Source organism: Sus scrofa, chromosome 1, assembly GCF_054392235.1.
Source record: "Sus scrofa isolate SSC_HxYL_T2T_F1_AM1 chromosome 1, Sscrofa_HxYL_maternal_Yorkshire_Landrace_v2.0, whole genome shotgun sequence".
NCBI classification, from domain to species: Eukaryota; Metazoa; Chordata; class Mammalia; order Artiodactyla; family Suidae; genus Sus; species Sus scrofa.
This window is the reverse complement of record NC_139383.1, coordinates 123336191-123364013: the sequence shown is the minus strand read 5'-3', so window position 1 is coordinate 123364013 and position 27823 is coordinate 123336191. Positions and strand designations below refer to the sequence as shown.

Sequence of the window (27823 nt, the reverse complement as noted above, 5' to 3'; positions counted from 1 at the left end):
AAGGGTGGAAACCACTCCCCAAAAGCACAACCCTGAGAACACAGAGAAAGCAAACAAGCTCTGGTTGGTCGTACAGTCACCATGCACAGCTTCCTCTTTACAGCTGCAAAAATATTACATCAGGTTGTCAGTTTTTGACTTCGTTTCACTTTGGTAAATAAAAATAGAGCTACCGCCAAATGCAATTTGCAAATGTGAGTTGTCATCACGTGGCCCATGTTTGTGAGAGTGAGGTCTAAAGTCTCCCCTACATGTTCATTTTCACAGAGGCTACTCTGAATGAAAATTGTCATTTTGTATGTTTCATACAAGGTTAGACTTGTTTGCCACACAGAACCTTATGCACACATGGGTTTTAAATAGTGTCAGAAAATAAGGGTCCTATTTACTTTACCATAAGACTCTGCTCAGTAACCAGAGACAGCAATACACCTGAAAAGCCCAGCAGCTGGGAGAAGGCCCAAGAGGGACCTAGTATGACAGAGACAGACTGATAAACACAGCCAAATGATCCCGAGGAGTACACAATATAAATGCTTTATTGCTAGCACAGAGGTTTCTTTTAAGTAAATTAAAAGAAATAAATCTTCATTTTCACATTCTATCTTGCAGTTCAAAGGTAACTAGCTGGTTAATGGATATGTTCACTCGGACACAGGCTTTAGGAGGAGAGCATGACATCCAGATGAAGGACTCAGAAATGTGGCACCTCTCAAGGCATCCGGCCACTGTCGTTTGTAAATAACAGCAAGTAGAGATTTCTTTAAAATATCATGAATAAACTAGGGTTATAAATAGAAAACCAGTATGGTTAGAAAGCAGAAAACCATTAAATACAGAAGGTTATATATGTGTTGCCCATATTTCATATATTCTAGGTTATGTTTGGTACTTTTAAATAAATGATCTTCATCTAGGTTAGAGAATGAATTGAATTCGGCAGCTGGAAAGGGGGAAAGAGGAAAGGAAGTTGACACTGCCCACGTCAAATGGAGCTTCCCTGGAAAGCGGAAGAGGAGAACACGGCTGGGAGGAAAGGGCGTGGGCCTGCTTCATGCCTCCCACTTCCGGAGCCCGAGAGCCAGGATGGTGTATGGATGAGCTGGGCATGACAGGAGGAGCTCTGGAGGAGTGTGGCAACTGTGGCACACTGGAGAAGGAATCCTCTGGGCCTAGCCAGGTTTTCCAAGGTACTGCCGGTGGGTTTAGGGCATAGACAGCCAAAGCAACACTTGGAGCACCGGGACTAACAGGTGTGATGTGCTGGGGGCTGGGGGAGGGGGCAGAAGAAGCTATAGATTCCTACTGCAGAGATAATTCACTTCATAAGAACTGTCAGCAGTACTGGACACAAGATTATTTCTGCAAGGCACCCAGCATCAATTTTTTTCCAGATTCTTGAGCCTACTCAGATCATTTTTGGTTGATTTTAAAGACAACCCTTGGAAAAGATCTCAAGTTATGAAAAACCAACCACCCAACTTATTCTAGAACAACCAAGAAGGAATTAAATGCATGCATGCATGCACGCGCGCGCACACACACACACACACTCTCTCTCTCTCACCCCCGCAAAACCACACGGTGAACTCCGAGGCTGTGAACTACACATGATGATCTTTGGAGTTCCATCTTTCTGATCTTTTGCTCATGTTATTTACGGATGTAAAACAACTAGTCTGGGTCAGGAATATCCCAAGTTCTTACTCCTTAGTACATCTGCAGTGTACCAGCTCCTGGCATTTTCAGTCTGGTCTGGCTCTAAGTAAAACCATTTCATGTTTTGCTTTGAAGAAATGGATAACATGAAACGGTAATTTGGCTGCAAAACCTTGGAAAATTGTTCCCGGCCCAAACATCTGCCCCAAATGAGCTCAGCTGAGATCTCCCTGGGAGGGGTGGGTGAGCAGAGAGAGCCTGAAGGGGAAATGAAGACAATGGACAGGCCGCCTCTCCTCACCAGGGAAGTCCTTGGTGACAAATGGCATCGAGTAATACCACACCCTCACTGAGCCCCTCACCCCAGAAGGAAACACCGATGTGCCCCACAGCCACTCCTCCTGCCTTCATCCCACTTTCCCCACTATCTGGTACCATTAAGGTGATCCCTCACAGAGTGCCAAGAAATCGTGCCCAACTGGTCTGCTTTCATTATGCAGCGACCGGCCTGGCCCACACATTGTCACTTGAATTGATAAATAAGGACCGAGTATCAACTTTGGATTCCTGAGAGCTGGGCCCCGCAGGGAAAGCAGAGGGGAGAGTCGTGCAGGCTGGACTTCACCTTCCATCTTGGCCATCTTAAGAGTTCTTCTGGGGGATCTTTACTGTTACAGTCTTAACTTCAGAGTACTCTCGCAAACCAAACTCTCCCCTGGAAAACAGAAAAGGGCAGTATCAGGTACCAAGCCCAGATGGCCAACCTGGGCCTTCCTCTTCAAAAACCCAATTCCTGCCACTGGACACCCGGGCTGGGATGTGTCCTAATGGCTCTCCTTGAGATCCAGTCCACTTTAACTGAAAGGAAACCAAGAGATTCCCAGGCTGGGTCCTCTCTGCTAGGTATTCTGAATTCCTTCCCCCTGGGCCTTAGGGTTAATAGGTGGAGACAAACACCCAAAGGCCTGCTTCTGAAGAAAACAAATCGCCTGCAGTGCCGTGAATGAATACTGTCCACAGTGCCCACGGAAATGGGAGAAGGAGTCAGGAAATCAAGATAACTGACTGAAAAGGAATTGGGAAGTGTTAGAAAGCTGGATCCCAAGACCCGCCTTTGGCCACTTCCCCTCCTGGCTCATGGTGCCTTCTAGGATCTTGGTCACGGACCAAGGATTATCAATCATTTATTGCGCTATTACTATGGGGCAGCATTGGGCTGGGCTGGGTGAAGGAGAGACTAAATAATTAGTTCTAGCCTCTGAGGAGCCTGCAGGTGGTCAGGGCCGAGGGGGGTGGTGTGGGAGCGAGATCACCTTTCTCAGTGGCCATAGGAGAGGCAGTCCCTCCAACCACTGCTTAAAGGATGCTGGGGTACGGCAAAGCCTCACTGCTAAAATGCTTCTTCATCTCTTTTCTCTGGTTCCTTCTCATTTTTACCTCTTTTTAATTTTTTTCTTTTCTCTATTTTATTTTAATATCAAGCATGTTCTCCTAGTTTTTGTCCTGTAAAACATCTGAACTTTTTTTCCTGCTATTCTTTCTGTGAAGATTTTCCTCAAGTTCTTAGCAGAAGGAGCACCACCTCCTCTCCTGTGTTCAGGGCACCATGTACCCACCTCCACCACAGCTCTGTCACACTGGGAGAGGGGGTGGTGCTTGGACATCTCTTTCTCCCCCCACTGGACTGTATCTTCCTGATCTTGCCTTCTGTCCTCCTTCAAACCCAGTGTACAGCCTACAGCATCCAGCTCAAAAAAGGCACTTGATAACTATGGGAGGAAGGACTGGGGTGGGGTGGGGCTTCTTTCCATCCCCCGCTTCCCCAGGTCCACTGTGTTGACAGACCAACACATAAGTGCCATAAAAAAAAAAAAAAAAGAATACTTAGATATATATTTGAATAAGAAAAGACTAAGAAAGGCTGTTTTTAAAAGGTCTCATATAAAAGGTACGAAGTTACTGTAATTGGGCTTTCCAGAGAAGACCTCCTGTAAAGCATTCACCCTGCTACCCTGGCCCTACACAAGGATCCCCTAGCTTTGCCAGCAGCTGCTCTAAGCACGGGGTACCTGAGTTGACATGCCCCCCGTCTTCCTCCCCAGGACATCAGAGACTGGGGAAGCATGCTGTTCTCTCCTCCGCACTGGCCATTTTTCTTGTAGGAATGAGAAGAACAAACCTGGGATTGCCCCACTCAGTATATGGTTCCCTCGGTGGCTCCATCCAGGCTGTCTCTTTATTACCAGCTCAGCTCTGGCTCTTGCTGGACTTTTTCCTGCCCTTGGGCAACTGTGCATGTGTCTCTTCATCACGGACATCATCTGCCTCCTCTTTGAAGCATGCTTAATCCCTTCTTGTTCCCTTGCTTGTGCACGCACTTGGGGCAGACCCTGAACCACTTCCCTCCCATTCAGATCACTAACTGGGTTGTAAGAAATATAAGAAAGTCTATAGAGCCAGAAACTTTGCTTGTAAGTGTGACTGTCAGATCCCAAATCTTTGGGTGCTTAAAGCAATGGAAACTCCTGCTGGAGTGGAGGGGCTCCTCTCTCGGGTCCCAGGCAGCCATCTGCTGTGTGGCCCACACACAGCCTGCTCTGAGACAGAGGGGTGGACTCAAATCTGCCATAAAAAGAAGTGGTGCCCATGGGCCCAGGCCACCAGGAAAGCCAGTGAGAGGTCTCAGGGCAACACACAGTGCAGAACACTGGGGCTGGGGGCCAGCAGACAGCAGTGCCAACTCAGCTCCACATTAACTGGCTATATGACTCCAGTCCCCATATCTTCTTGGTACCCATTCATCTCTCTGACCTCAGTTCTTAAAGCCCAGTATACATATCACCCGTGAAGCTTGCTTAAATTGTAGGTTCCTGGCTATTCCCCACCAAAGATTCTGTTCTGGTAGGTCTGGAGAGGAGCCCAAGAGACTGTGAGAGGGGTGGGTATTAGGTCCACCCTTTGAGTAACACTGCTGTAAGGTCTCTGAAAGCCCTGAAGTTTGGATTCGCCATCTCATTCCAGGGGCTTTCTCTCAAATCTACCAAAATTTTTCTTAATCCAGTTAAATTCTATGGCACATACAGTTCCACAGTTAAAGAAGCAGCCCACTACTTCACAAAAGACATATGTATTGTTATTGACCTGCCTCAATCTTTGTATGGTCACCTTTCCAACTGAACCAAGTGCCAAGGGCACAGAATGTTTAGGTACCCATTTTCCTGCTTCTTGGCCAGACTAGGTCATAGTTTCAAAGATGAACCAAACTTGGCATACATAGAGGTAAGATGTTAGATTCTGGTGTCCCTCAGCCAGCTACTTTAGGAAAACACTCAGACTCGCACATAAAACATATAAGGATTTCTGCTTGGGGTGTGTATTTCCCCGCCCTCGTCTCTGGCTTATAGTTGCATTTCTTAGAGCAGGGTCCCCAGACCCCCTGCATCAGAATCTTCTATCTGAAGTACTTCCTTCCATTCAAGATCATTTAAGGAAGAGAAAACATGTTTTGGGGTCAAACAGGGACAAAGAACCATATAATTTAGACAAGAAAAAGTGTGTCTCATCAAAGAGCATTCATCATTTCTTAATTAATTTTTAACTGCACTGGGAAGGCTGACTCATTATAGTGCTCAGATATATATACAGATGAGTGGAGAGAGGCCACTGTTCTGTGTGGTTCTAACATGGCCAAACTATCTCTCAGACCTTCTTTCTAGGCAAGGGTGACATTTCTCATTGGAAAAGACTGGACCTGGACAATGTCACCAGGCCAAAGCCTGTAGAAGCCTTGTCCATGATGAGGGTCTGGGCTAGCTTAGAATGAGAAACTGTAAACTAGTGATTATTTATCACAAGTCTGTTTTATGCTTATGATATGCCCTATTAATGGTCTATAACAGCCCATGTGAGCAGCATTCCCAGAGCCAGGGATGACCCCAACATTTCAGACTCTGGGGGTACAAACATAGGGGCAGGAAATGATGTAAGTTGAATACATCTTGAAAAGTGGAAGCAGAAAGTTAAGGCCATATGCAAGTTAACAAAGAGATACCTAGAGTCCATGAAGACTTTGTAAACGCTGAAAGAATACTAATAACTTAGCAAATAGGATCCAGGTTGGGCCTGGGTTCTGCCTATAAAGCAAGTGGGAGGTACTGAGGCTAGAAGCAAAGGTTCAAGCAAGAGCAGTTTCTCCCTGGCATTCCCAGAGTCAGAAAGTAAGTGGTGGTATTAGCTAGAATTCAGGAAAAATTCTGCCCCATTTCTAAAGTAATACCTTTGTTACAAAAAGTTTGGATTACCTACATAACAGCCATCTACCTGATCAATAATGATGAGAGTAGCTCAGAATTTCTGAAGGTTTGCCAGATACCCTGACGGATGTTGGGCATATTTGGTTGTAACATTTAATCCTCACAGCAACCCTGTGGGATAAATACTACAATTATTCCCATTTTATAAATGAGGAAACTAAGGCTTAGTGAGATTAAGTAATTTGTCCAAGGCTGTACAGGTATTACACGGTAGAGTCAGGTTACATATCTGAGCAGTGCGATTTCAGAAATTCTGCTCTTGGCCTCAAAGCTCTACCTATTTCAGCGTTTAATGACTCGGGGCTAGAAATGATCAACTACAGTTTCTGAAGCACGGAAATCCTCTGTGCTAGTCTTATGAGCTCACTGCACTCCCCTCTCAAACATCATACCTATTTCTCCCACAATGTCTTTGCTCACTCTTCCCCTGCTGTTACCCTGCTTTGCCCACAAACCCTGAAAAAATAGTCCTGTCTTCATCTACTCAGATGTTCCTCTCCTTTAAAGGCCAATTCAAATCCCTATTAACGGTCATATCTAAAGGTTTCCTGGACTTCTCCAGCTCACAACAATCTCTATTACCCCTGAATTCCTCCTCCACTTCACAGGCTGTTCTGGAATTTCTTTGATTCTTTCAATGTTATGTATTTCGTTTATCCAAGAAAAATTGAAGTACCTTAACGAGCTGCATCTTCCCCCACAGATCAAGCATCATACTTTGCACAAATATATGCTCGATATTTGTTAGCAGATTGTGAACTAAGCATTTGTTAAAAAAAGAATGCATTCAGTAATGACAGAGGGAAGGGATGTGGAAGACGTTTCCTCTTATGAGTCACAGGGTTTAGAAAACATGGCTCTAGCTCCTTTCAAAATGAGGGAAAATAGAGGGTATGGGGGATAAGGGAGACATCAGCTCAGGAAGATCCTGGTTACCACTCATTCACTCAGAGTCACTAAAAAAATCCATCTGAATATGAAGCTGCAAATACAAGCCATCTACTTTTCCTCTGCCACAGTCCCATTTTTCAGGTCCTTAGCATCACAAGAGGACGGCCCAGCTCTGATCCTGACCTTTGCGTGTCCTTTAACCTGGTCCCCATGGGAACTAAGTGCATTTGGAGTCACTGAAATTTAGGTTTAAAGGTCAGATCTTCCACTTACGGGCTGTGTGACGTGGGCAAGCTACCTATCCACTCTAACCCTTAGTTCCTCATATGAACCACCTATAATATAAAGGTAAGTATATCTATCCCACAGAATCACTGTGAAAAGTAAATAAGACAATGTCAGGTAAGAAGTCAGCATAAATCCATACACAGAGCAGGCATTTAATTAATACCTATTACTGTTATTGCAAAATCCTTTAATGGGTCTTCTTCATGTAATCTCTGCCCAAACATCCTTTATACACCAAGAATGCTGGCCTTAAAAACTTTTTGGTATCTGTTTAGCTCCCAGAGTATGCCCTTTAAAGCCCTTTGAGATTGAGTTAAAATCACCCTTTCCACCTGTATCTTCAGCAAGTCCCCTCCATCCATCTAAGCCCTAGCCCTGCAGCCCCGACTCAGAGATCCTATAGGTACTGAGCAGATAATACCGCAAGTGAACTTGCTGTGTGTAAAACAAACAACAACCAATATTCAGTTCCCAGAGGCAGCAGGAATGACGGGGAATTGGGCGAACTGCAGAGCTCACAGCTGCAGCAATTTTGCTACAGGGGAATGAAAATAAGCAAGAAACCTAGATTTTTATGTAAAGCCTGCTTTTTTTCTTTCTTTTTTTTTTTTTTTTTTTGCTTATTCAGGGCCGCACCCATGCCCTATGGAGGTTCCCAGGGTAGGGGTTGAATCAGAGCTATCGCTGCAAGCCTACACCACAGCCACAGCAACTCAGGATCCATGCCGAGTCTGAGAGCTACACACCCACAGCTCGTGGCAATGCCAGATCCTTAACCCAGTGAGTGAAGCCAGGAATTGAACCTACAACCTCATGGTTCCTAGTCAGATTGGTTTCCACTGGGCCATAATGGGAACTCCAAGCCTCTTCATTTTTGAATGAGATAAAGATTTTTAAATGATATATGGCAAAAACAACAACAACAACAAAACATCTCTCTAGGCCAGATTTGTCCCTGGGTGGGCAGTGGGTTACCTTTATTTTAAATAGCAAATTCTATTCTGTGTCTAGACTCTTCTGTATTTGCTGTGCCTTCACAATTTTGTTCTTGCTATTCCCTATGCCTGGAATGCCTGTTCCTAAGAAACTGAAATGTTATTTCCTCTGTGAAGTCTTCTGTGACCTCAGCAGGCAAAATTAACTGATTTTTCCCCTGTACTTAACAAGACATTTGACATACTTCTAAAATAGCACATATTGTATGGAATTACTGGTATATTAATTTTTCCCCACTCCCATTTAAGATAAGGGAAACGTGTTTTATTCATTGCTGTAATGTTTGCTTTGCTTATAGACATATGTTTTCAACAAAATATTTGTTTAATGAATGGATGAGAGTAGTAGAGTTCACTGATGTTGTAAGTACCCCTCTGTACTCTATGGGAAATGCCTTCTTCTCTGCAGGCAGCAGCAAGTTTGGACACTTACATTTCTCTTCCATTTCCAGACATCTTGAATCCCCCAAAGGGGCTCTGAGCATTCAAGGCATTGTAACAATTGATCCTGAAAGACGAAAACACAGTACCGTTAGTGTGAATTCTTTCTGCTCAGAAATAATCGTACTGGCATGATATTTCTTTTAAAAGTTTTATTTTATTTTAATTCCTATTTCCCACATGAGAATTTTGCAATTTAAGATTTACTTTGAGGAGTTCCCAGTGTGGCTCATCAGTAACGAACCCCATAGTATCCATAAGGACACAGATTCCATTCCTGGCCTTGCTCAGTGGCTTAAGGATCTGGTGTCGCTGTGAGCTGTGGGATAGGTGGCAGATGAAGCTCGGATCCCACATTGCTGTGGCTGTGGCATAGGCCAGGGAACTTCCATATGCCATGAGTGGTGTGGCCCTAAAAAGACAAAAAGAAAAAAAAAAAAGGAAGAAGAAGAAGATTTACTTTGACTTCCTGCTCTAGCTAGTAGGAAGTGTACCTCCTCAGGGTAAAGCCTTAGGTCTTCCCTGTCCTTCCAGAGCATATGTGTTTATTTCATGCAGGCTCTAGAGAACAACAAGCCCCTCCACCCTCATGGAAGGTGTTATGGCCACAACAATGAGACTGACTCTGATCTTACCAAACAGTCCCAGCTTGCATTGCAGAAGACACCGTGAGGGCCTTGTTGATGTCATTAGTAAAGACAGCTGCCACAAGCCCAAAGTCTGAGTTATTGGCTCTTTCAATAACTTCATCCATAGTCTTAAACCTCAAAATTTCCTGAACAGGGCCAAAGATCTGCAACAAAACAGGTTGGTTTGTTGCTCTGCCATCGTTTCACCTGTTTTCCACATTTCAAGGCAAATTTATTCTGTCTTCATTATTTAAATGTTTAAGTTTAGCAGTACTTAACTGAAAAATATCCCAAACTTTCCCAGAATAAGATTACATAAAAGTCTACCCTTAGAGTTTAACACCTATGCTCGCCCGCCCTGCGTGGTGTCTCTTGATTCCACTGTGTGCTCTAAAACTTCATTTGCCACGAGCCCCCAGGTGCTGCTCTGGAACCAAGAACTACTGCTCTGGATTGTTGGCTGATCTACCCAGCATAAAGTGAGGATTCAGAGCTTCTCTCTCTTTCCTAGTTAACAGCCCAGGGACCCACATTTGGGAGAACTGAACTGTTGTCACTGTGTTACTGAAACCAGTGACTGGCTATTAAGATGGTTATGTTGGCTAAAAATAACTGCAATCATAAAGCACATCACCGGCCTCCATCTAGCTTGCTTGCCTCTCTGTTAACTATCTTCTTGAACCTGGGATATTCATAGGTATGTTTATCACCATTGCACAATGTATATGAAATACAGAGCTGAGCCTCTAATACTGTCCACTGGAAACACCCTGGAAACCACCCCAAGGAAGACACAGCTGTTGTTAAAATCTACGTGATACCTCCTCCTTGGCAATCCGCATGTCGTCGGTGACATTGGAAAACACTGTGGGCTCGATGAAAAACCCCTTTCGGCCCAGCCCTTTGCCTCCACACTCCAGTTTGGCTCCCTCGGCCACACCGCTCTGGATGAGTTCCAGGATCTTGTTGTACTGTTTCTTATCAATCTACAGAAGAAAGTGCCTAATGACTCCAAGTAAAATCTTCTATGAAGATGGAAATAAGCATGTGCTCAAGAATCTCTCATTTGTGATTTTTTTTCAAAGCTTCATTATACCTAGTCAAATCATATGGAACTGCTATCAACTAAACATTTTTTGATCTACGAAAAAAAGGAAATTTTATATGGTTCAAGCTAACACATCAAGAATTCCAATAAATGCACTGCTCTGGTGATATTGCCAAATCATAAGTACCAGTTCAAGATTTAAGCCATGTTTCTAAATGATGGAAATACTGGCTAACTGATTATTTGCTGTTTACACAGGAAAAAATAACCTTATAACCAACTGAATAGTTTAGCAAGTTGTACCGATACTAAAAAGATGAAAACAACAGATTAGCTAACACACAGCCTCTGTACACGGTGCTTCAGATCAAATCCTACTGGGGTGTATTTTTACGGAACTACTGTTACACCTTCAAAAGAAAGGATTAAGTTTAAAGAGTGAGACCTAGGTCCTAGTCCATAAAATAATGTCCTTCTTGCCCCCACCCTGAAGTTATAACAGAGTTATCACTCAGTAATTGTGGTAAATTAAAAAAACTATGTTCACCTAAGTCTGAATTGCTGCTAGAACTTCAATCATCTCTCAAGTGGCCCCCAAACTACAGAGATGTTGTTTCTTAGGAAAACCCTTGCTCTAGGGATCCAGATGAGATCTGTTCTACACATTCTTTTAAAAATTCTCAGTTCAAAACCAGAGTTCCATCTGGAACTACACCTTCATGACTGTGGTTCAGCCTGAGGGACCTTTGTGGCCCTCCTCACTCACCACCATGCATGAAGCATTCAGAGTAAGCAGATCATGTGGCAGAGGGGAGAGCAGACAGCTTCCCATTCCCTACATATTTACAAGCTACACGTGGTCTCCCCAGAGCCAGTCAGGTTGATGGAGAGAATCCTTGGTGGCTGGTAAAAGGATAATAAATGGTTTCTGGGAATGAGAGATGCATGCCCTCCTTGATTGTGGCCCTTGTGAGGCTGTCCTGACTCCAACAGTCAAGACTGGGACTCGGTTCTAGCCAAGATTCATCTTGCCATGCCTAGGTCCTTCGTTGGAGCTGAGAGACTCCAACTTTCTCCCAAATCTCAAGGTATCCTTAAGGCAGTCCTAATTCCTTAGCTTTTCAGAGACAAAATTTGAGAGGGAAAGAGAAGCATAAGCAATGCCTCGCTGGCTACAATTCCAGCCAGGAAGACCAGGAAGACAGATGAGGAAGAAGAATAAGGAGGTAGCCAGATAACGGAATATGGTACTTTGCTGGATTCCACTAGAGTGTCCAGTTCCTGTGCTCACCAGGGATTAAGTGAAGAAAGGGCATGTTTATGATTTCTCTACCTGGGGTCCCTGCTCGGTGGTGGGATCAAAGGGACTTCCCACTATGCGCCTCTTGGCCCGTTCCACGCTCCTTCTCACAAACTCTTCATAGATGGACTCCTCCACAAAGATACGAGACCCTGCAGTGCAGCACTGGCCTTGGTTGAAGAACACACCCTGGTGAGCCTGCTCCACAGCATAGTCCACTGGAAGAGGAAACAGCCATGTTCTCAACACTGCTTCACCTGCACAGGGGTCTGTCTGTGGAACCCCCTCACTCCCCCAAGCCCCAGGTATAACATCATGCTCACCACAGAGCATAACTGTGAGCAGCCCAGTGAAAAGCACTGGACTGAGAACGCAACTTGGTTCTAGTTCTAACCAGACCCTGATGCTATTTGCTGTGTTAACTTGGACATCTTCACTTTGAATCCTTTTCTTCTGTAAGAAGAGGGACTGGACCACATCATCTATAAAAGGATTCTCAAACCCCAGTATTCAAAAGGACTTGGCAGATAATATAATAGTAATAAAGCAAAGTGACAGAAACTCAGAAAGAAAGCATTGCATTTGGCTATTGCTATGCATAAAAACAAGCCCACGGTTGCTAGATTTCCAATCTTAAGAAAAAAAAAAAAACAGAAATCATTACTTTGTAAAATACTTAATGTGTAAAATAGCTACACATTGCATTTGGCGTGTAGATTGCCATTTTGCAACCCCTAATCTAGAGGACCTTGTAGCTATATGTATTATCAGTATTTTGGCAAATCAAACCGTAATCATAATGATTGTCTTTGAAGACATTAAATTTCCTCTATATTTATATAGACTCATATAATAGCATATGATAACTCCTTTCATCTCTTCTATCTTGTACTTAAGATAGTGTTAATAAATCTGGTGTCTGCTAGTTGCTAAATGATGAATGAATCCATCAATCATTGCCCTGTCAGTGGAGTGTGTACATTTCAATAGTAATCTAGGTATAAAACTCTGATCCCCTTGACAAGTAGTGTAAAGCTGAAGTTGAACTCTTTGCAAATTCCCAGGTGGGGCTGAAATTCAGGCAATCTGTTTTCTGATCTCTCCAGTGGTGAAACTGAGGAAGTAGTACTGCCTGGCAGGATGTGAAGAAGAAAAAGGATGACTGAAAGAGATTTTGTAATTTCATTCCCTAGAAGGGTTTTCAAAGCAGAGAGACCATGTCTGTGCAGAGTGGACAAGAGAGCATCCTGCCTGGAAACATGAGGTTTATTAGGTTAGAGCTCCAAGCCTCTGTATAGTCCTACTGCCAAGGCGTAATCACCTCTAGTTTAGGCCTATTCATACAGAATGGAGCATACCATGTTGTTATCCTGACTGAAAGCAGGTGGGATGACAAAATAAACAGAGAAGGGAGTGTGGCCTTGGGACAATGTTGGCAGGGCTGGTGAAGTAGAATTTTTTTAAAATGATCTGCAAAGCATACATGAGAAGTTTCATATTTCTTGAATCCAGTCAGAGAGGTTATATTTCCGGTGTTCAGAGGGTTAGACCACTGCAGTTTCCACTACACAACACCAACCAAGCCTTCGTCTCTTCTACCCTACTTTATAACATCGCAGAGCCAAAATGGCTTATTATATCTAGAAAACAAACTCTATTTGATTGTCAGTTGATAAGTGGTCTTTTCCAATATCAAACTGCTTTCTCCTTAGAAGGAGGAGTCTACATTTTTCTCCTTGAAGGCCACTTAACTTCGAAGACCTTCTTCTTAGTGTCCTGTCAAAAGTGGAGATCACAAGAAAGCACAGAAGGGCAGTGTGCCAGGACATGCAGGAGATCTGTGGAAGACTTACAATCAGCATCTGCAAAAATAATATTGGGGCTTTTCCCTCCAAGTTCCAGAGTTACTCTCTTCAAATTACTTCTCCCAGCTGCTTCTTGGATGAGTTTTCCAACCTGGAAGAAAGTAGATGGAGAAAAGTTTTGCACTCCTTGCAGCTTAGACAGTTGGTGGCCAGACCCAGCTGTAAGCAATGGTGGGACATAGCAGTAAAAAATCCTGCAGAACAAAGTAGCCCACTGGATGACACAGGAACAGTGCCTGTGGTCAACGTATGTGGACAAGACATGAGTCAGCTGGGATGCAGTTTAATGTCTGTGCTGAAATGAGCTGGAAGATTGCTTTCGGTTCATGATGTAAGAAGCAAGGAAGAGGGGGTTAAACCTGGAATCTTAATCACTGACCTTGGGACAACTGGCAAGCAAATTGTAACTAGAGATTTTCCATCACTGCACTGTGGCTTTTAGCTTTGGACTCTAGACAAAAGCCAGCTGGCTCCGCTTGAAAGACACGATGAGTGTAAAACAGACTTTTATGTGTCTCTAAAAATGGGTATGCCTTTAATCATATGGTACAAACATATATATTTATAATATACATACTAGATAGATAGATAGATAGATAGATAGACGTTATGTCTTTGCTTAGACCTAGGGCAATAGGATTCTAAAAAGCCAAGGATCCGTCTTTTTTTGAGCAATACCTATTTATCTAGAATCCAGGCAAACAATAGGCTGAATGTGAAGAAAGCATTTCCCACTGCGTAGACTCACATTTCTAATAAAACTCACAGTGTCATGATGAAATCACAGATGCACTGCCTAGAACCCCCATTCAAGGAAGAACATACTGCCTCGGTGGCCACAAATGGTGTCAGCACCTTCAGAGTCGCCTCAGCCGAAAAGAACTTCTTTGCCCAAGGGGAAGATAACCCCTCAGGTGTCCCCCATCCACTTCCTGATGGTGGCAGGAGAATAAGGCCCTGTGCTTTCAGACCACCTGGTGCAGCGGCTCTGAGAGACCATGTCTGCTCCACCACACCCATGTGTTTGGCTGAAGCCGTCAGGCCTGAATTGCAGCTCACCTTCCCCTATGTCAACTCCCCTTCAGCTGGACAAACTCCATCTCAGTGACCCCTCGCAGAATACCTGACCTAAACAGGGTACTGCTCTACAAGAGGGCAGACGTCACTTTAGGGAAAGTGCTGAGCCACCATGTAGCTCTTAAAGACAGTTTGCCATTGTTGAGATGAAAAGTGTTACTTGTGCCTGGAACCCTACTGAAAATAAAGTATTTTTAAAGCCTGAGGAAGAGAAAGGTTAAATATGTGTTGGACTCCTCTGGCCTCTGGTTGAGATCTGCAGGTAGGATGGCTAACTCCTCAGTGTAGAGTTGTAATTAAGAGAAAAGGATCTGGAGCCTGGGTTTTTTACTCACTATATCACTTCGCGACTGTATGACTTTGGGAAATTTTTTTATCTTCTCTGACTTCCATTCCCTCCTCTGTAAATGGAGCTAAAAACATTATCTACATCACAGTTCAGCTGTCCTGAGGAAGAAGTGATTGAAGATTGTGGCTCTCAGAACCCAGACTGGCGGACAGAAAGTGCCCGCACAAGTTGGGCACATGCAGGCGTGAGAAGCCAGGGTCCTTCTTTCACGCTCCGTGCAGAAAAATGAGGTGGCTGTCAGGGGAGGGCCTGCTGGACCTTCCAGAGCAGGTCTCTGTCCGTGGCTCTCAAGCTGTCCATGCACAGCAATTACTTCAGAAAGACACTGGAGAAACTCTCTGACTTGGCACCAGTCTCCCAATATCGCTCATTAGCTGGATTAAATGCTTTTATGTATTTTATTATTGCTTGACCTCATGGCAAAAAGCTTTAGAAAATATACTCTCACTCTGAGGAAATCTAACCTTGAGGAAAAAATAGTGATGTCTCTGAAAGAGATAAAATTAGACTCTTAGATGCAGAACCCTGTTACTCACCAAGATGTTAAGAAACACTGACATCTGGCCCTAAAGGTGACAGGGCAGCCGTAAGCCCGCAGCCAGACTGCCCTTCCCCACAGGGCCAGCTTGTTTCTCTTGTAGCTCAAGATAAGCTCCCTAGGAAGATGGGCTAAGAAAGGCCCCATTCTCAGGGAAACATGCTCTCTCTCCTACAAGAAGAAAGTAAAGATACACAAGGAAAGGAGAATCTGGCCCTCCTTTCTGCAGGAGAGCAGCAGTCAGGGGAGAACATGATTGAAGCCTGACACTCTAGCAGAGGGAACTCCCACCGAGCAGTGGGGCGGCAGCAGGTGGAGCAGCAGCATGTTGGACAGCAGGCCTGCAACCTAGAATGCTTGGCTCCCTCTGCCCTGAGGAATCCATATTAACCGATGGGGACTCACTTTAAAGTCCAGGAAGATAAAGAGACAAGTGCCTTCTCAAAGAAGACAATCACTGGAAGTCATGAGCATTATTATTTTTTAAAACTAGCATTTACTGAGCTGGTGTGTATCATTAACATGTGTTCATGCATTTAAGTCTCTCTAAACCCCTACGAAGTAGGTACTATCCCATTTTGAGGAATAGTAAACTCAAGAGTCAGAAGTCAATGGGTGCTACCAGGTAAGCCAGCTGGTTACTGGCAGAGCCTGGTGGACTCTGTGCCGGCTGACTCCAGGGCCTTGCCTTCCTTAACCTCCTCCCAGCACTCGGCCTCCCTTTCCATATTTATTGAGAACCTAATGCATACCACATATTACCAAAACCTTATCTTTAAACTCCAAATTGATTTAGGAGTAGGAATACCACTTTTTACACACATAAATAATGATCACAATTCATCTGTTATAAAACTTCTGTTTTTGCCTCAGACTGACATTTGAAAAACAGGAAAAAGTAAGGAGAAATCATGGGTTTTACACATAGGAAGACACTGAATAAATGTTTAGAGTTGAGAAAGAAAGTGCTGGCCCAGGGGCATTATATTTCTGTTAGCCCTACTCCCTGACATTCATCAAAGTGCTCTATGGGTTATTTGTTGTACTAGGAGTATTGTCCAATGACTAGTATTTTCATGGCTACAGTAACTATACAAATATCTTGCTCAGTCTCTGGTCATCAGAGAAGAATAACTAGGAATAATTTTTCCTGTGTCAGTGCTTTGCCAGCCTTTCCTTAGAAACTAAATTTGTGCTAAACACTGCAAGGCGAAATCTCAGATGAATAATGCTTTTCCTTTTCATCTTTGGAAGAAGGTCAAGTTGCATCCCAGCCTCAAGAAAGAACTGGATATGTTAGGCTTCCATCTGGAGTCGCCTCAGGACAGGATACTCTGAAAAACCTGTTTTTCACCAATCCCCTTCATACGACACATACTCCTGCTTCTCCTGCTAAATGCCATGTGCAATGCTGGGCATAGTTCCTTTCTGACAGGGAACTCAAAGCTAAAAGAATTCCCACGTAAACCTAACAGGTGTTCAGTAAGTGCAGAAAAATCCAGGCTTGATTTAATATTAGACCTGAACAGTGAAATTATGGTTGTGCAGCGCTTTGTAATATAACCCAGTCAGGCTCCTCTGGGCCTTACCCAGAGAAGGGGGCTAGGATGCAACCACCTTCATTAATTACATTATACTCTCAGTTTCCTAGTCAGACCCTCTTTGGATGAATTCTCCCTGCAAATGGAAATGAGTCTAAGTGGACCCTGCAGGGAGGCACTCCTCACTGTCATTACCATAAGGGGGAGGGGAGAGAGTAGGAAGAACAGATGTAACTGCAAAGCAGGGGATTCTTAACAGGAAAGAGTAATGCTTAAAAACAAAAAGTTCATGTGAGAACTGACTCTTATAAAATACGGGAGGTCCTGTGCAAACCAACCTGAAATATTACCTGTACAAATCTCATATTTATGGAGTAAGAAAGTCTAGGAAAGAATGAAATACAAACATCAAAGACCTGGGATTAAGTGGCTCATCTCAGAAAAGCAATAAGTAGGGTTCCGTGGGAATGTGCATGTGCTTTGCCAGTCATATTTATACACGACCAGATGAGGTGGGAGCACATGGTGAGATAAATGAGGCTCCAGGATGCACAGGTCTTCTGAGTGGTTCAAGTCAGATCAATAGGGATGGATTTCATAACATCAAGCCCTATTCTGATAAACAGGCAATCTGTGAGATAAAAAAGAAACAGCTGGAAAAACTAAATCCTTTAGGAGAATACAGATTAAATATAATAAAGGCACAGGCACCAAATTTTGAGTTCATCATTGCCCTTTTTTCCCAATCAGAAAAGATTTCACAATATATACTCTTATTATACATCCTATGCTATTTCTGACAACCTAGCTAATCATAATCATACCCAGGTTCATGGACTGCAGTTTGGCCCAAAGGAGTGAGAATTCTGAGTTACTGCAAGCTCTGGCTTGGCTCCTACTAACCTTTGATTTGGAAAAGACACTTCACCTCCTTGGGCCTCAGCTTCTTATCTGATAAATGAAGACACACACCAAGCAGTCAATCTGGCCCCTAGTACTCTGGTTAGTTGGAAGAGTTAAAAAACAAAAAAATAGGGCTCCTGGAGCCTCTGGTCATTCTGAGAATCTGTCCACAATTCTGGATTTTTCTTGTCTTACTGAGCAGAACTAGTTTTCATAGAGGCACCACAGCTGCACTGGACAGAAGATAAACCTGATCTTTTTCAATTTTTCACAAAGACCTCATTATGAAAGAGCAAGTGATAGTGTTCCTATCATGTGGTGTCTTAACTTCGCACTCCCTGCAGAGTCTCTCAGCTGTATCTGTGTACCCCAAAGAGGCAAGGGCGGGGAACCGGGCGCTCGCCCACACATGATAGAACTGGGCTAATTCTCAGCAGGAATGTTGGCACAGATCAACTCTGACTCCCTTCTCATTTTGAACAGTCTTCAAGATTGATATCAGGAATATCCCTAGTGGAGCCACAATGTACCAGAATCGTGCTCATGGCAATGCAGCAGGGTAGGAAATGCAAACTGGAGCTTTGCATGGAAAATGATTTGTTATTCAGGACAAAAAAGACCATGGAAGGCTTTCCATGCCCTTTTTGTTCAAGGCTGTTGCTCCCTGAACAGTTTCTAAAGTTCAGTAAAATTTTTCTTTTTATTCATTAGTTAATTACTCATATTTCTAGAGTGGGTTTCTTCTCAGAGATATTTCTTTTTAATTAGTTAATGACACATATTAGGATGGATTCCTTCTCTGAGATATGCCACCTTTTAAAATGGCATGTTTTAAATATGTCATTAAAAATGGAAAAATCTCCAGTAGTAATCAATAAACAGGTTGAAAATGAATGTTTTTTGCAATACATTTCATTTCTTAAACCCCAAATGGACTGACTCTATGCCTCTTCCCTCCTCTCCTTTCTTGATTTTCATTGTGCTACTGGTTCTGACAGTGACAGAAATAGAAATGCCCCAAATATGTATAACTGGACATTTCTTGTCTTTCTGAAATACCCAGAAATAATCTGCTCAGATTTGCATCAGAAAGTAATAGGAGCAAGGCATCTAAATCATTCTTTTAATTTTCGGGATAACAGCAATTTCAAAACTTCACGTGTGAAATTCAGGCTATGAAAACCAATGCAGCCGCCGTTCACTACATTTCAGCCCCTCTCCTCCCATTCCTACCACCACATACACACTCATCACTCCAGCACATGAAACCACTTGACCTTCCTGGAATATGACTTTGTCTGGGTTGTTCCCTCTGCCTAAAATGCCTTTCCTCTCCTTGCTTGCTCACTTTTCCAGTCCTACCTATGCCACCTCCTCTGAGAAGCTAGTTTTCTACGTCTATCCTCCCTGAAGGATTTGGTGTTTCTCCTTCTCTGATCTCACACAACTCTCATACTGTTCTTGTTTAATAGCTATCTTCCCTACCAGACTGGTTTTGTAAGCAGAAGGATTCTGGATATACACACACAGATATACACACACAGATTTTCAGCAACATTTGAAGAGTCAATGAGCCGAACAAGAGAACTGCTCTCAAGGTCTCAGGAAATCAGAGAAGAAAGATAAAGTCTTTAGGAAACAGAAGTGAGAGATTGGAACACAGGTCGCCTATGTCCAGGGCTTTGCCTTGCTACAACTGGCAGAGTGATCTTGAGTCTTCCTCTTCTTGCTTACCTTGGGCTGAAATTTCCACATCTTTAATGAAGGAGATGGCTTCATAGTTCTGACAATGGCTGCACATCAGAGTTCCCAGAGCATTTAAAACCTTTTTCTATATCTAGGATCTATGTCCAGAGATTCTGATCATCTTCATCTACAGTGGAGCCCACAGACATGGGTATTTTAACGTGCTGCTAGGGTTAAGAATCACAGGCTTAATGAATCTTTTTTTTTTTCTTTTTAAGGCCGCATCCAAGGCATGTGGAGGTTCCCAGGCTAGGGGTCAAATTGGAGCTACAGCTGTCGGCCTACACTACAGCCCCAGCAATGCCAGATCTGAGCCATGTCTGTGACCTACACCACAGCTCATGGAAACACTGGATCCTTAACCCACTGAGTAGTCCAGGGATCAAACCCACATCCTCATAGAGACGGCATGAGGTCCTTAACCTGCCAAGCCACAATGGGAACTCAAGATTAAAGGATCTTTGGGGGCATTTCCCTCATACTGTCTCTAACCTTTCACTGCTGGTTCTGTTTTCCAACTGTCTAACATTGTCATTTATTGTGCTCCTATTTTGTGCTGCCTGTTCTCACAAACATTCAATCCTCATGGCGATTCTGTGAGGCAAGAATTATTACTCCACTTCAAAGCTGGAAAAAACAAAAACAAAAATCCTACAACTCAGGTCAAGAAATGACTTGCTGACAGGCACCCTTGGAGTGGCAGAGCCAAAACTGGACTCAGACTGCCCATACCAAGCATGGGGTCTTTTTACTCCATGATAGCTTCTCTCTGTGGCTCCTGCTTCTCTTCCCCAGGTGTTGTCCTGGGATTTGATTCTCTCTGCTAGGAGCAGAATTCTGGTTGCTAAACAGACTAACCATAACTAAGAGACATTCTAGATCAACTGCTCTGTACACTTAGCCTCCCTCTGTTACTTAAGATTCTCCCTTTCTATTACAGATAAATTTTAAAAAATCAAGATTTTTATATCGGGGGGTCTGCTTTGATGGGAAGAGGACTGGAATCCTCATGTCAAAGGTACTTCCTGTTCCCACTAACATGGAGAACTAAAGGGATGGTTCTCTTAGGACCTGTTCATACTTAGCCTGAGCTATGAGGAGAGAAGTCTCCTGAAGAATAAATCAAGGAATCTCAGCTAGCAGGCAGAGGCTACAGCATACCCTTTCTTATTCTTTGGTACTCAAGTTTTTAGTTAAATATTAAAGAAGAAAAGGAAGAAAGCTAGTAATTTAAAACCTGTACATCCAAAGGTTTTGACACAACAAACTGGTATTTTTGATTCAAATTCTGGATTGCTTGCTACTATACACATATAACCTTAGAAAGAAGCTCCTAAGCTGTTTCTAAAAAGTAACTAAAACTGTATGTAGCAGGCAACTTCCTCCCACCTACAAAGAGGGGTGAGGCTACCCAGAGGAGAGGGCTGACCTGATTCATTACTCAAGCAGCAGAGAGGGTGTCTGTAACATGTAAAATGACATTCATCTCACTTAGGAAATGAAAGGAGAACCCCGGCTGCGTAAATTAGAATCAGTGATAATACAGCTGTTAGCTACAAACATTTGTTTGGCATGAATCAATCTGGACTCTCCCGTAGTTTGCTTTGATGGTCTCTCTACTATCTTGTTGACTAATGATGAAATCATGGTTTGTTAACCTAACTGAATTAAGAAAACATCATACCAAGCAAAATGAAAACTCTTTTCCTGCACTTTATTGAGGTTGTTTATTGACTCTGTGTTTATAAGACCCTTTCATATTCACTTATTAAATATTTATATTCATTGCTTATGTATTTAGTTGCATAGAAGAAATTAATCCTATCTTTAATCTGAGTAACTGTTTGCTTTTTAAAGGTCCTATGCTAAAGTAAAATGGAAAGCAGCCACCTCAAATATACTTCTTGTTGCTGACTGTTCCAGACAGTTTGTGCTGTACCAACAGATCCCTTATACTAGGATAAACATTACAGAAGTCACATTAAAATCCATATTTAAGTGATACTCTCTGGAAGACTCTATACAATCTCTCAAGTAGCCTACAAAATTAAGAGAGGAAGGATGAATAAAGAAGCAAGAAACTACAAGCTGTAAAGGCATTTGGGAATTACATGATCATTAGATTTGCCTGTGCAAGTTCTCCACTTGCCACTATTAATATGATAATTATAAGCTGGCTTTCAGAGACTAGTCAAATGCTTCTCCCTCTGGTCCTTAATCTCCCTCAATGAGATCATCCCAGAAAAAAACTAGGAGATAACTCCAGATGTCACAGGACCGGTTTCCCTCCAAGTGGATGTAAACCCCTCTAGAGAGAAATATCAAATGCAAGCTCTGTCAGAAAACTTCAGGTGAAACTTGCTCTGTGCACACCGCTATAAGCTACCTCACTATGGGAATGTTCCCAAGCGCAAAATACTTCACGGGGCCACCTTCCATCTTATTCTCTTTCCCAAAATCTCCCTTTCTCTCTCAGCTCCCCCGTTGGATATCTGCATCTCTGAAGATTACATAGTTTTTAATGTTCTTCCCGTGAAGATAAAGAATTTCCTATATTATATAAAACAACAAAATAGCACTATATGCCTTTTAGAATGGCTCAAATGATAAAGACTGACCATACCAAATGCTGGTGAAAATATGGAGATGCTAGAAATCTTATACACTGCTGCTAAGATGTTACACCCCCTGTGGAAAATAATTTAACAGTTCCTGAACCTAATATGATCAAGCTAGTCCATTCCTAGGTATTTACCCAAGAGAAAAAAGAACATATATACATATACACACGCATTCAAGGACTGGCCATGAAATGTTCATAGAAGCTTTCATTTGTAGTACTCCCAAACTGGAAACAATCTAAATGTCCTAAATGTCCATCAATAGGCCAAGGGACTACTACTCAGCAATAAAAAGGAATGAATTATTGATACACATGGAAAAATATGTATGATCTCAAGTGTGCTGAGTAAAAACAGACAAAATACATTGTATGTTCCTATTCACTTAAAATTCTAGAAAATGCAAACAATCTACAGTGGCAAAAAGCAGATCAGTGCCTGGGAATGTGGAGGAGGGGTAGAGGGAAAGATGAGAGAGATCACAAAGGGGCAGTAGGAAATGCTTAAGGGTAATGATGTAGGTACAATGTGAAGGTTTCACGGGTGGACACATATGTCAAGACATACCAAACTGAATACTTTCAACATGTGAAATTTATTGTATATCAATTATACCTCAATAAAGCTGTTAATAAAGATACACCAAGCAATAAAAATGTTATTAATTATGCCATACATCTTTTTGTTGTCCTTTGTGGACTGTTGGTGGGGAAATAATATTGAATCAACATGACTATTTAAAATATGATTAACAGTTTTAACTAAAAAGCAGATGGTGGGGTTCCCATTGTGGCTCAGCGGAAATGAACCCAACTAGTACCTATGAAGATGCAGGTTTGATCCCTGGCCTGGCATTGCTGTGAGCTGTGGCGTAGGTTGAGGACATGGCTCGGATGCTGCGTTGCTGTGGCTGTGGTGTAGGCCAGCAGATCCTATTCCATCCCTAGCCTAGGAACTTCCATATGCCCTGCATGTGGCCCTAAAAAAAAAAAAAAAAAAAAAAAAAAAAGAAGACAAATGCATTAGAATAAATTAAATAAATTTTAAAATAATTAATGTCTGAAAGGGAAAGAATAAGAGGAAAAAAATAAACTTAAGGAAAGCAAGTGGTAGTGAAAATAAAGAACAGATTAGATGCCAATAAAAAAATTATTGGAAGTAAAAGGATGGCAATTTTTGAGATTATGAATTTAAACAGGAATAAAGTATACTCATAGAAGTATGGTCCTCACTTACCTGCACAGAACAAAATCACTGAGCTAAGAACTCACTAGGTAGACAAAGGAGCTGTGGTCATCTGGGGCAGAGGAAATGGCACGTACAAAGTCATAGAACTGTGAAAGGCAAGTCACCTTTGGGGGTTACAAGAAGTACTCATAAGGCTAGAAACACGGGAAGGTGCAGGGGCCATGTTGTGAGTCAATCTGTTACCCGGAGCTTAAATATTCAGGTAGAGATGTCTACTCTACAGTTACAAATGAAAGCCTGGAGCTCAAAAGAGGTTATAACTGTAACTGAGCTATTTCAGGGAAATATTCTAAATTACATACTGCACTGACTCACTTGATTACTTTCTTATTGGTAAATAAAAAATTTAATGGACCAGAGATCCTGTTGTGGCTCAGCAGAACCCAACATAGTGTCCATAAGGATGCAGGTTTGATCCCTGGCCTTGTTCAGTGGATTAAGGATCTGGAGTTGCTGCAAGTTGTGGAACAGGTCACAGATGCAACTTGGATCTAGAATTGCCATGGCTGTGGCACAGGCCTACAACTGTAGGTCCGATTTGACCCCTAGCCCAGGAACTTCCATATGCCACAGCTGCAGCTATAAAAAGAAAAAAAAATTAATGGACTAACTACACTACTACAGGTAAAACGTCTTTTACACTGATAGTCTTACAAGGGAGGCAGAAGAGCTGGAGTGGAAAAATGGTGTTTAATTTCCATGTTCAAAAACCAAGTGTTACGATTGAAGTAAATCTTAGACCTTCCCTTAGGAATACTGCTTTTATGTGGATGAAGGGCTAACTCAGCAAAAATTGCTTAAGAAGAAAATCTGACCGGTTAAACCTGGAGGGTAAAGTTTTCCATGAATCTATCAGCTGATTTCTCTGGGCTCCCATAAGGAACCTATGCAGAGGGGCCCATAATGATCCTAGGGGCGTAATGAGCTGTAATGGCACTGGAGCTGTGCTAAACCTATAGAACTCTGGGAAACAGAACTAGAGCCCAGGAGAAGACAGGGAGAAGACAGGGAGGATTAAGTTCATGAAGAACTCAGGTGATTTTACCAAAAATCAGTTCTATGCTCTGCATGCTGGGTTAACTTCAAAATTCCTCCATGTGTAAGATAAAGTGTGACTTAAGGGCATCTTTACCAGAGCTGGGAACACAGGAGAGACTCAAAGTGCTTACTGGATGAAAAGAGGAATCTTAGTTCTAAGATCATCAAAGTCACGGCTCTTGCAGCTAGAAAGCCTATTACTGCCCTTCTGTGATTATTGCCCTTCTGTACTGGTGGCTCCAGTACAGGAGGAGCAGGAATGAGGGAACACATCATTAACTACAAACAGACTGAAAAGTGGCACAGGAGTATCTCTGTTTCTTGTTGATGAGGTACAGCTTATGGACATAGGTCTTGGCACTTTACAGTTACATTGCATGAGTTACAGAGTCTTTCTGAGAAATATAGTCAAAGCAGAAGTCTGATGCACTTTTAGAACTATTCGTATATTTCTAATAAAATACTGGCATTTTTGCGGTTGTTTTTTCGTTGGTGAGAAATTCATGGATATAGGGATGGCTTTGGACTGTGCACTTGCTTTGCTAAACTAATTCTGAATTCATCTTTTTTCCTTTGGGTGTTCAGGAGAGATTGTATTGCTGAAAATACAGACACAGCTGACAATGTGAGTGGTATCTGTCAGCTTACACAACGCTTTATTTTAGCACAGGTTAACAAACTCAGAGCTGTAACTTGTTCCCTTCAAATGGGCCTGGGAAAATATTCTAGAGTACGACCCAGCTATTCAAATTATGTGTGAATTAATAATTCTTAAATGATAATGAACATAAGAATTACTAAGAAAGCTTATTGAAATAAGAATTCCTGAAACCACTTCCAAATCTTCTAATTTAGAAGATTCTGAGTGGTGCTCAGGAATCTGTATTTAAATAAGTCATTCCTCTCTCCCCCAGCTCCACCACTCCTATTACTGTAGGTAAGGTAATAACCCTACTAAAAAAAAAACAATCGTAACTACATTATACTTTGCCGAAAAAAAAAATTTCTCCCTACACAAGGATTCAATTCTGGAAAACTGGTGGAAGGAGCAGCCCAAGATCTAGGCCACAGTGAAATCATAAGTGAGTTTCTTAGTAGGTATCAACTGTCCTCTTAAAGCACTATCTAAATGGAGTGTATTATTCCAGTTTAAAAAAAAATGTCAAGGGAGTTCCCGTCGTGGCGCAGCGGTTAACGAATCCGACTAGGAACCATGAGGTTGCGGGTTCGGTCCCTGCCCTTGCTCAGTGGGTTAACCATCTGGCGTTGCCGTGAGCTGTGGTGTAGGTTGCAGACGCGGCTCGGATACCGCGTTGCTGTGGCTCTGGCGTAGGCCGGTGGCTACAGCTCCGATTCAACCCCTGGCCTGGGAACCTCCATATGCCGCGGAAGCGGCCCAAGAGATAGCAACAACAACAAACAACAACAACAAAAGACAAACAAAAGACAAAAAAAAAAAAAAAAAGTCAAAATCAGTTTATTCAAGCAAGCACCCAGGTGACCTTTTAAAAAAGTGAAATAGAATAGCAAAAACAAAACAAAAATAAACACTTACTAGAAGACAAAAATATTTGTAAAATATTTATAAAAGTCATGAAACAAGTAAGAGGAAAATAAAATTGCTCAAGGAAAGCAGGAATTAGTTTTTGACAAACATATTCCTTGCAAATGGATTAAAGTAGAATCAGATTCAACCAATATTTATTGAATTCTTACAATATGCCAGGCAATAGGACTGGAACTTTTGGATACACTATCTTGATTAATCCACAAATAAACATGCAAGGAGTTCTTCACAATCCCTCTTAATAGATGAAGAAATGAGAGATCAGAAAGATTAAATAATTTGCCACAGGTCACACAGCAGGACAGCTAGGATTTGATCCAAGGTTGGCTGAATCCAGCCCCCTTCTATATTACTCCACATTTCCCCCAAACTAAATTGTTGTATAAACTTCATTTAAAAATAAACAGAAAACAATGACAGCTAATATGTACTGACATTTTACTAATAGCCAGGCCCTGTGCTTAATAAACACTGTAGATACACTAGCTTATTTCGTTCATCCCCACAATCAACAAATTAGGTACAATAATCCCTTATCTATAGACAGGAATCTGATGGAGAAGATTAAATATTAACATGTACTGTGAACAAATCCACACCCCCATTAGAGAGGTTTAAATTATGTTGAGTTTCCTAATTTGGGGATCTGATATATTTAATCTTGATTGCTTTTAGAATGATTTGAAGACTCTGTCATTTCTTATTGAAAAAGTGATCCTTCCATTTTTTTTTTTTTTAGAGGTGGTATTATGCAGCATTTCTTCAAGCTTTCATTCTAACAATGCCATGAGGAGTACTTTACTTTTCTTTAAGAGACTCTAAATAAAGGATTGAAAGAAATAAACTCAAGCTGAACTACATTAAAGCTCTAAACTCCCTAAGCTAATGTAAAATTCTATGAGGAGATGCAAACTATTGCCTTTGGAATGGATAAGCAATAAGATCCTGCTGTATAGCACTGGGAACTACATCTAGTCACTTATGATGGCTCACGATAATGCGAGAAAAAAGAATGTATACATGTATGTGTGACTGGGTCACCCTGCTTGACAGAACACTGTAAACCAGCTATAATGGAAAAGAAAATCATTAAGAAAAAAAAATTCTAGGAGGAGGTCTTTTTGGTCATGAGACTGATTAGACTGATTATTAACACTTCAGCTCAGTTATTACCTTTGCTTATTATAAACCAATGGATAGTTTTGTAGATGGAATTTAACTTGGCCTGAATGTAGGTGAGAGCAATATAATATGAGAAGTAGAAAGATGGTTCATGGAAAATGGATATAGGGGAAAACCTAATATTTTACCTTTTGAATATAAAAATACTTCCACTAGAACACTGGAATTATGTGTTTAGCAGTCACTGAACATCTGGTTCCAGCACTGCCTCACTCTACCAAGTATTCTAGGAAATCAGATATACAGTAACTCCTCAGTAAGTTCCTCTTAGGGCTGTCCCTGCCCCCCTACTACCCTATCTCTATAAGGCTTTTCACTTCATAAGTGATTTTAAGGATTCACACTGATTAGTATAAAATCTATAGCTCTGGAGTTTAAATGCTTATTAAAAACACAGCTGACTAAAACGCAAAAAAGAAGGATATTGCATCTGCTGTTGAAAGACAACAGTGAAATCTAACATCCCACTTTACATTACAGCAAAACATGTATCAAGCTTTTTGAAAGTGCTAGACCTTAATATCAAGGCACAGGAAATGGTTATGAGAAATGAATACCAGTATTTGTTGATTATCTGTCACAAC

At 42.1% G+C, this 27823-nt stretch overlaps 1 protein-coding gene across 2 annotated transcripts in view; it reads right to left on the bottom strand.

Moving 5' to 3' along the window:
- Window positions 1–521: 521 nt before the first annotated feature.
- Window positions 522–27823, bottom strand: part of ALDH1A2 (aldehyde dehydrogenase 1 family member A2) — a 103642-nt gene continuing 76340 nt past the window's right edge. Inside the window, exons 8-13 of one of the 2 annotated variants that reach the window (XM_021094598.2) lie at window positions 13418–13520; window positions 11598–11782; window positions 10038–10202; window positions 9223–9380; window positions 8580–8654; window positions 522–2374 (exon numbers count right to left, since the gene is read on the bottom strand). In XM_021094598.2, the coding sequence (XP_020950257.1) occupies window positions 2302–2374; window positions 8580–8654; window positions 9223–9380; window positions 10038–10202; window positions 11598–11782; window positions 13418–13520 (759 nt within the window). In that variant the 3' untranslated portion in view covers window positions 522–2301. The remainder of the gene's footprint in view (window positions 2375–8579; window positions 8655–9222; window positions 9381–10037; window positions 10203–11597; window positions 11783–13417; window positions 13521–27823) is intronic. The other variant, XM_021094609.2, reaches the window with a different exon arrangement.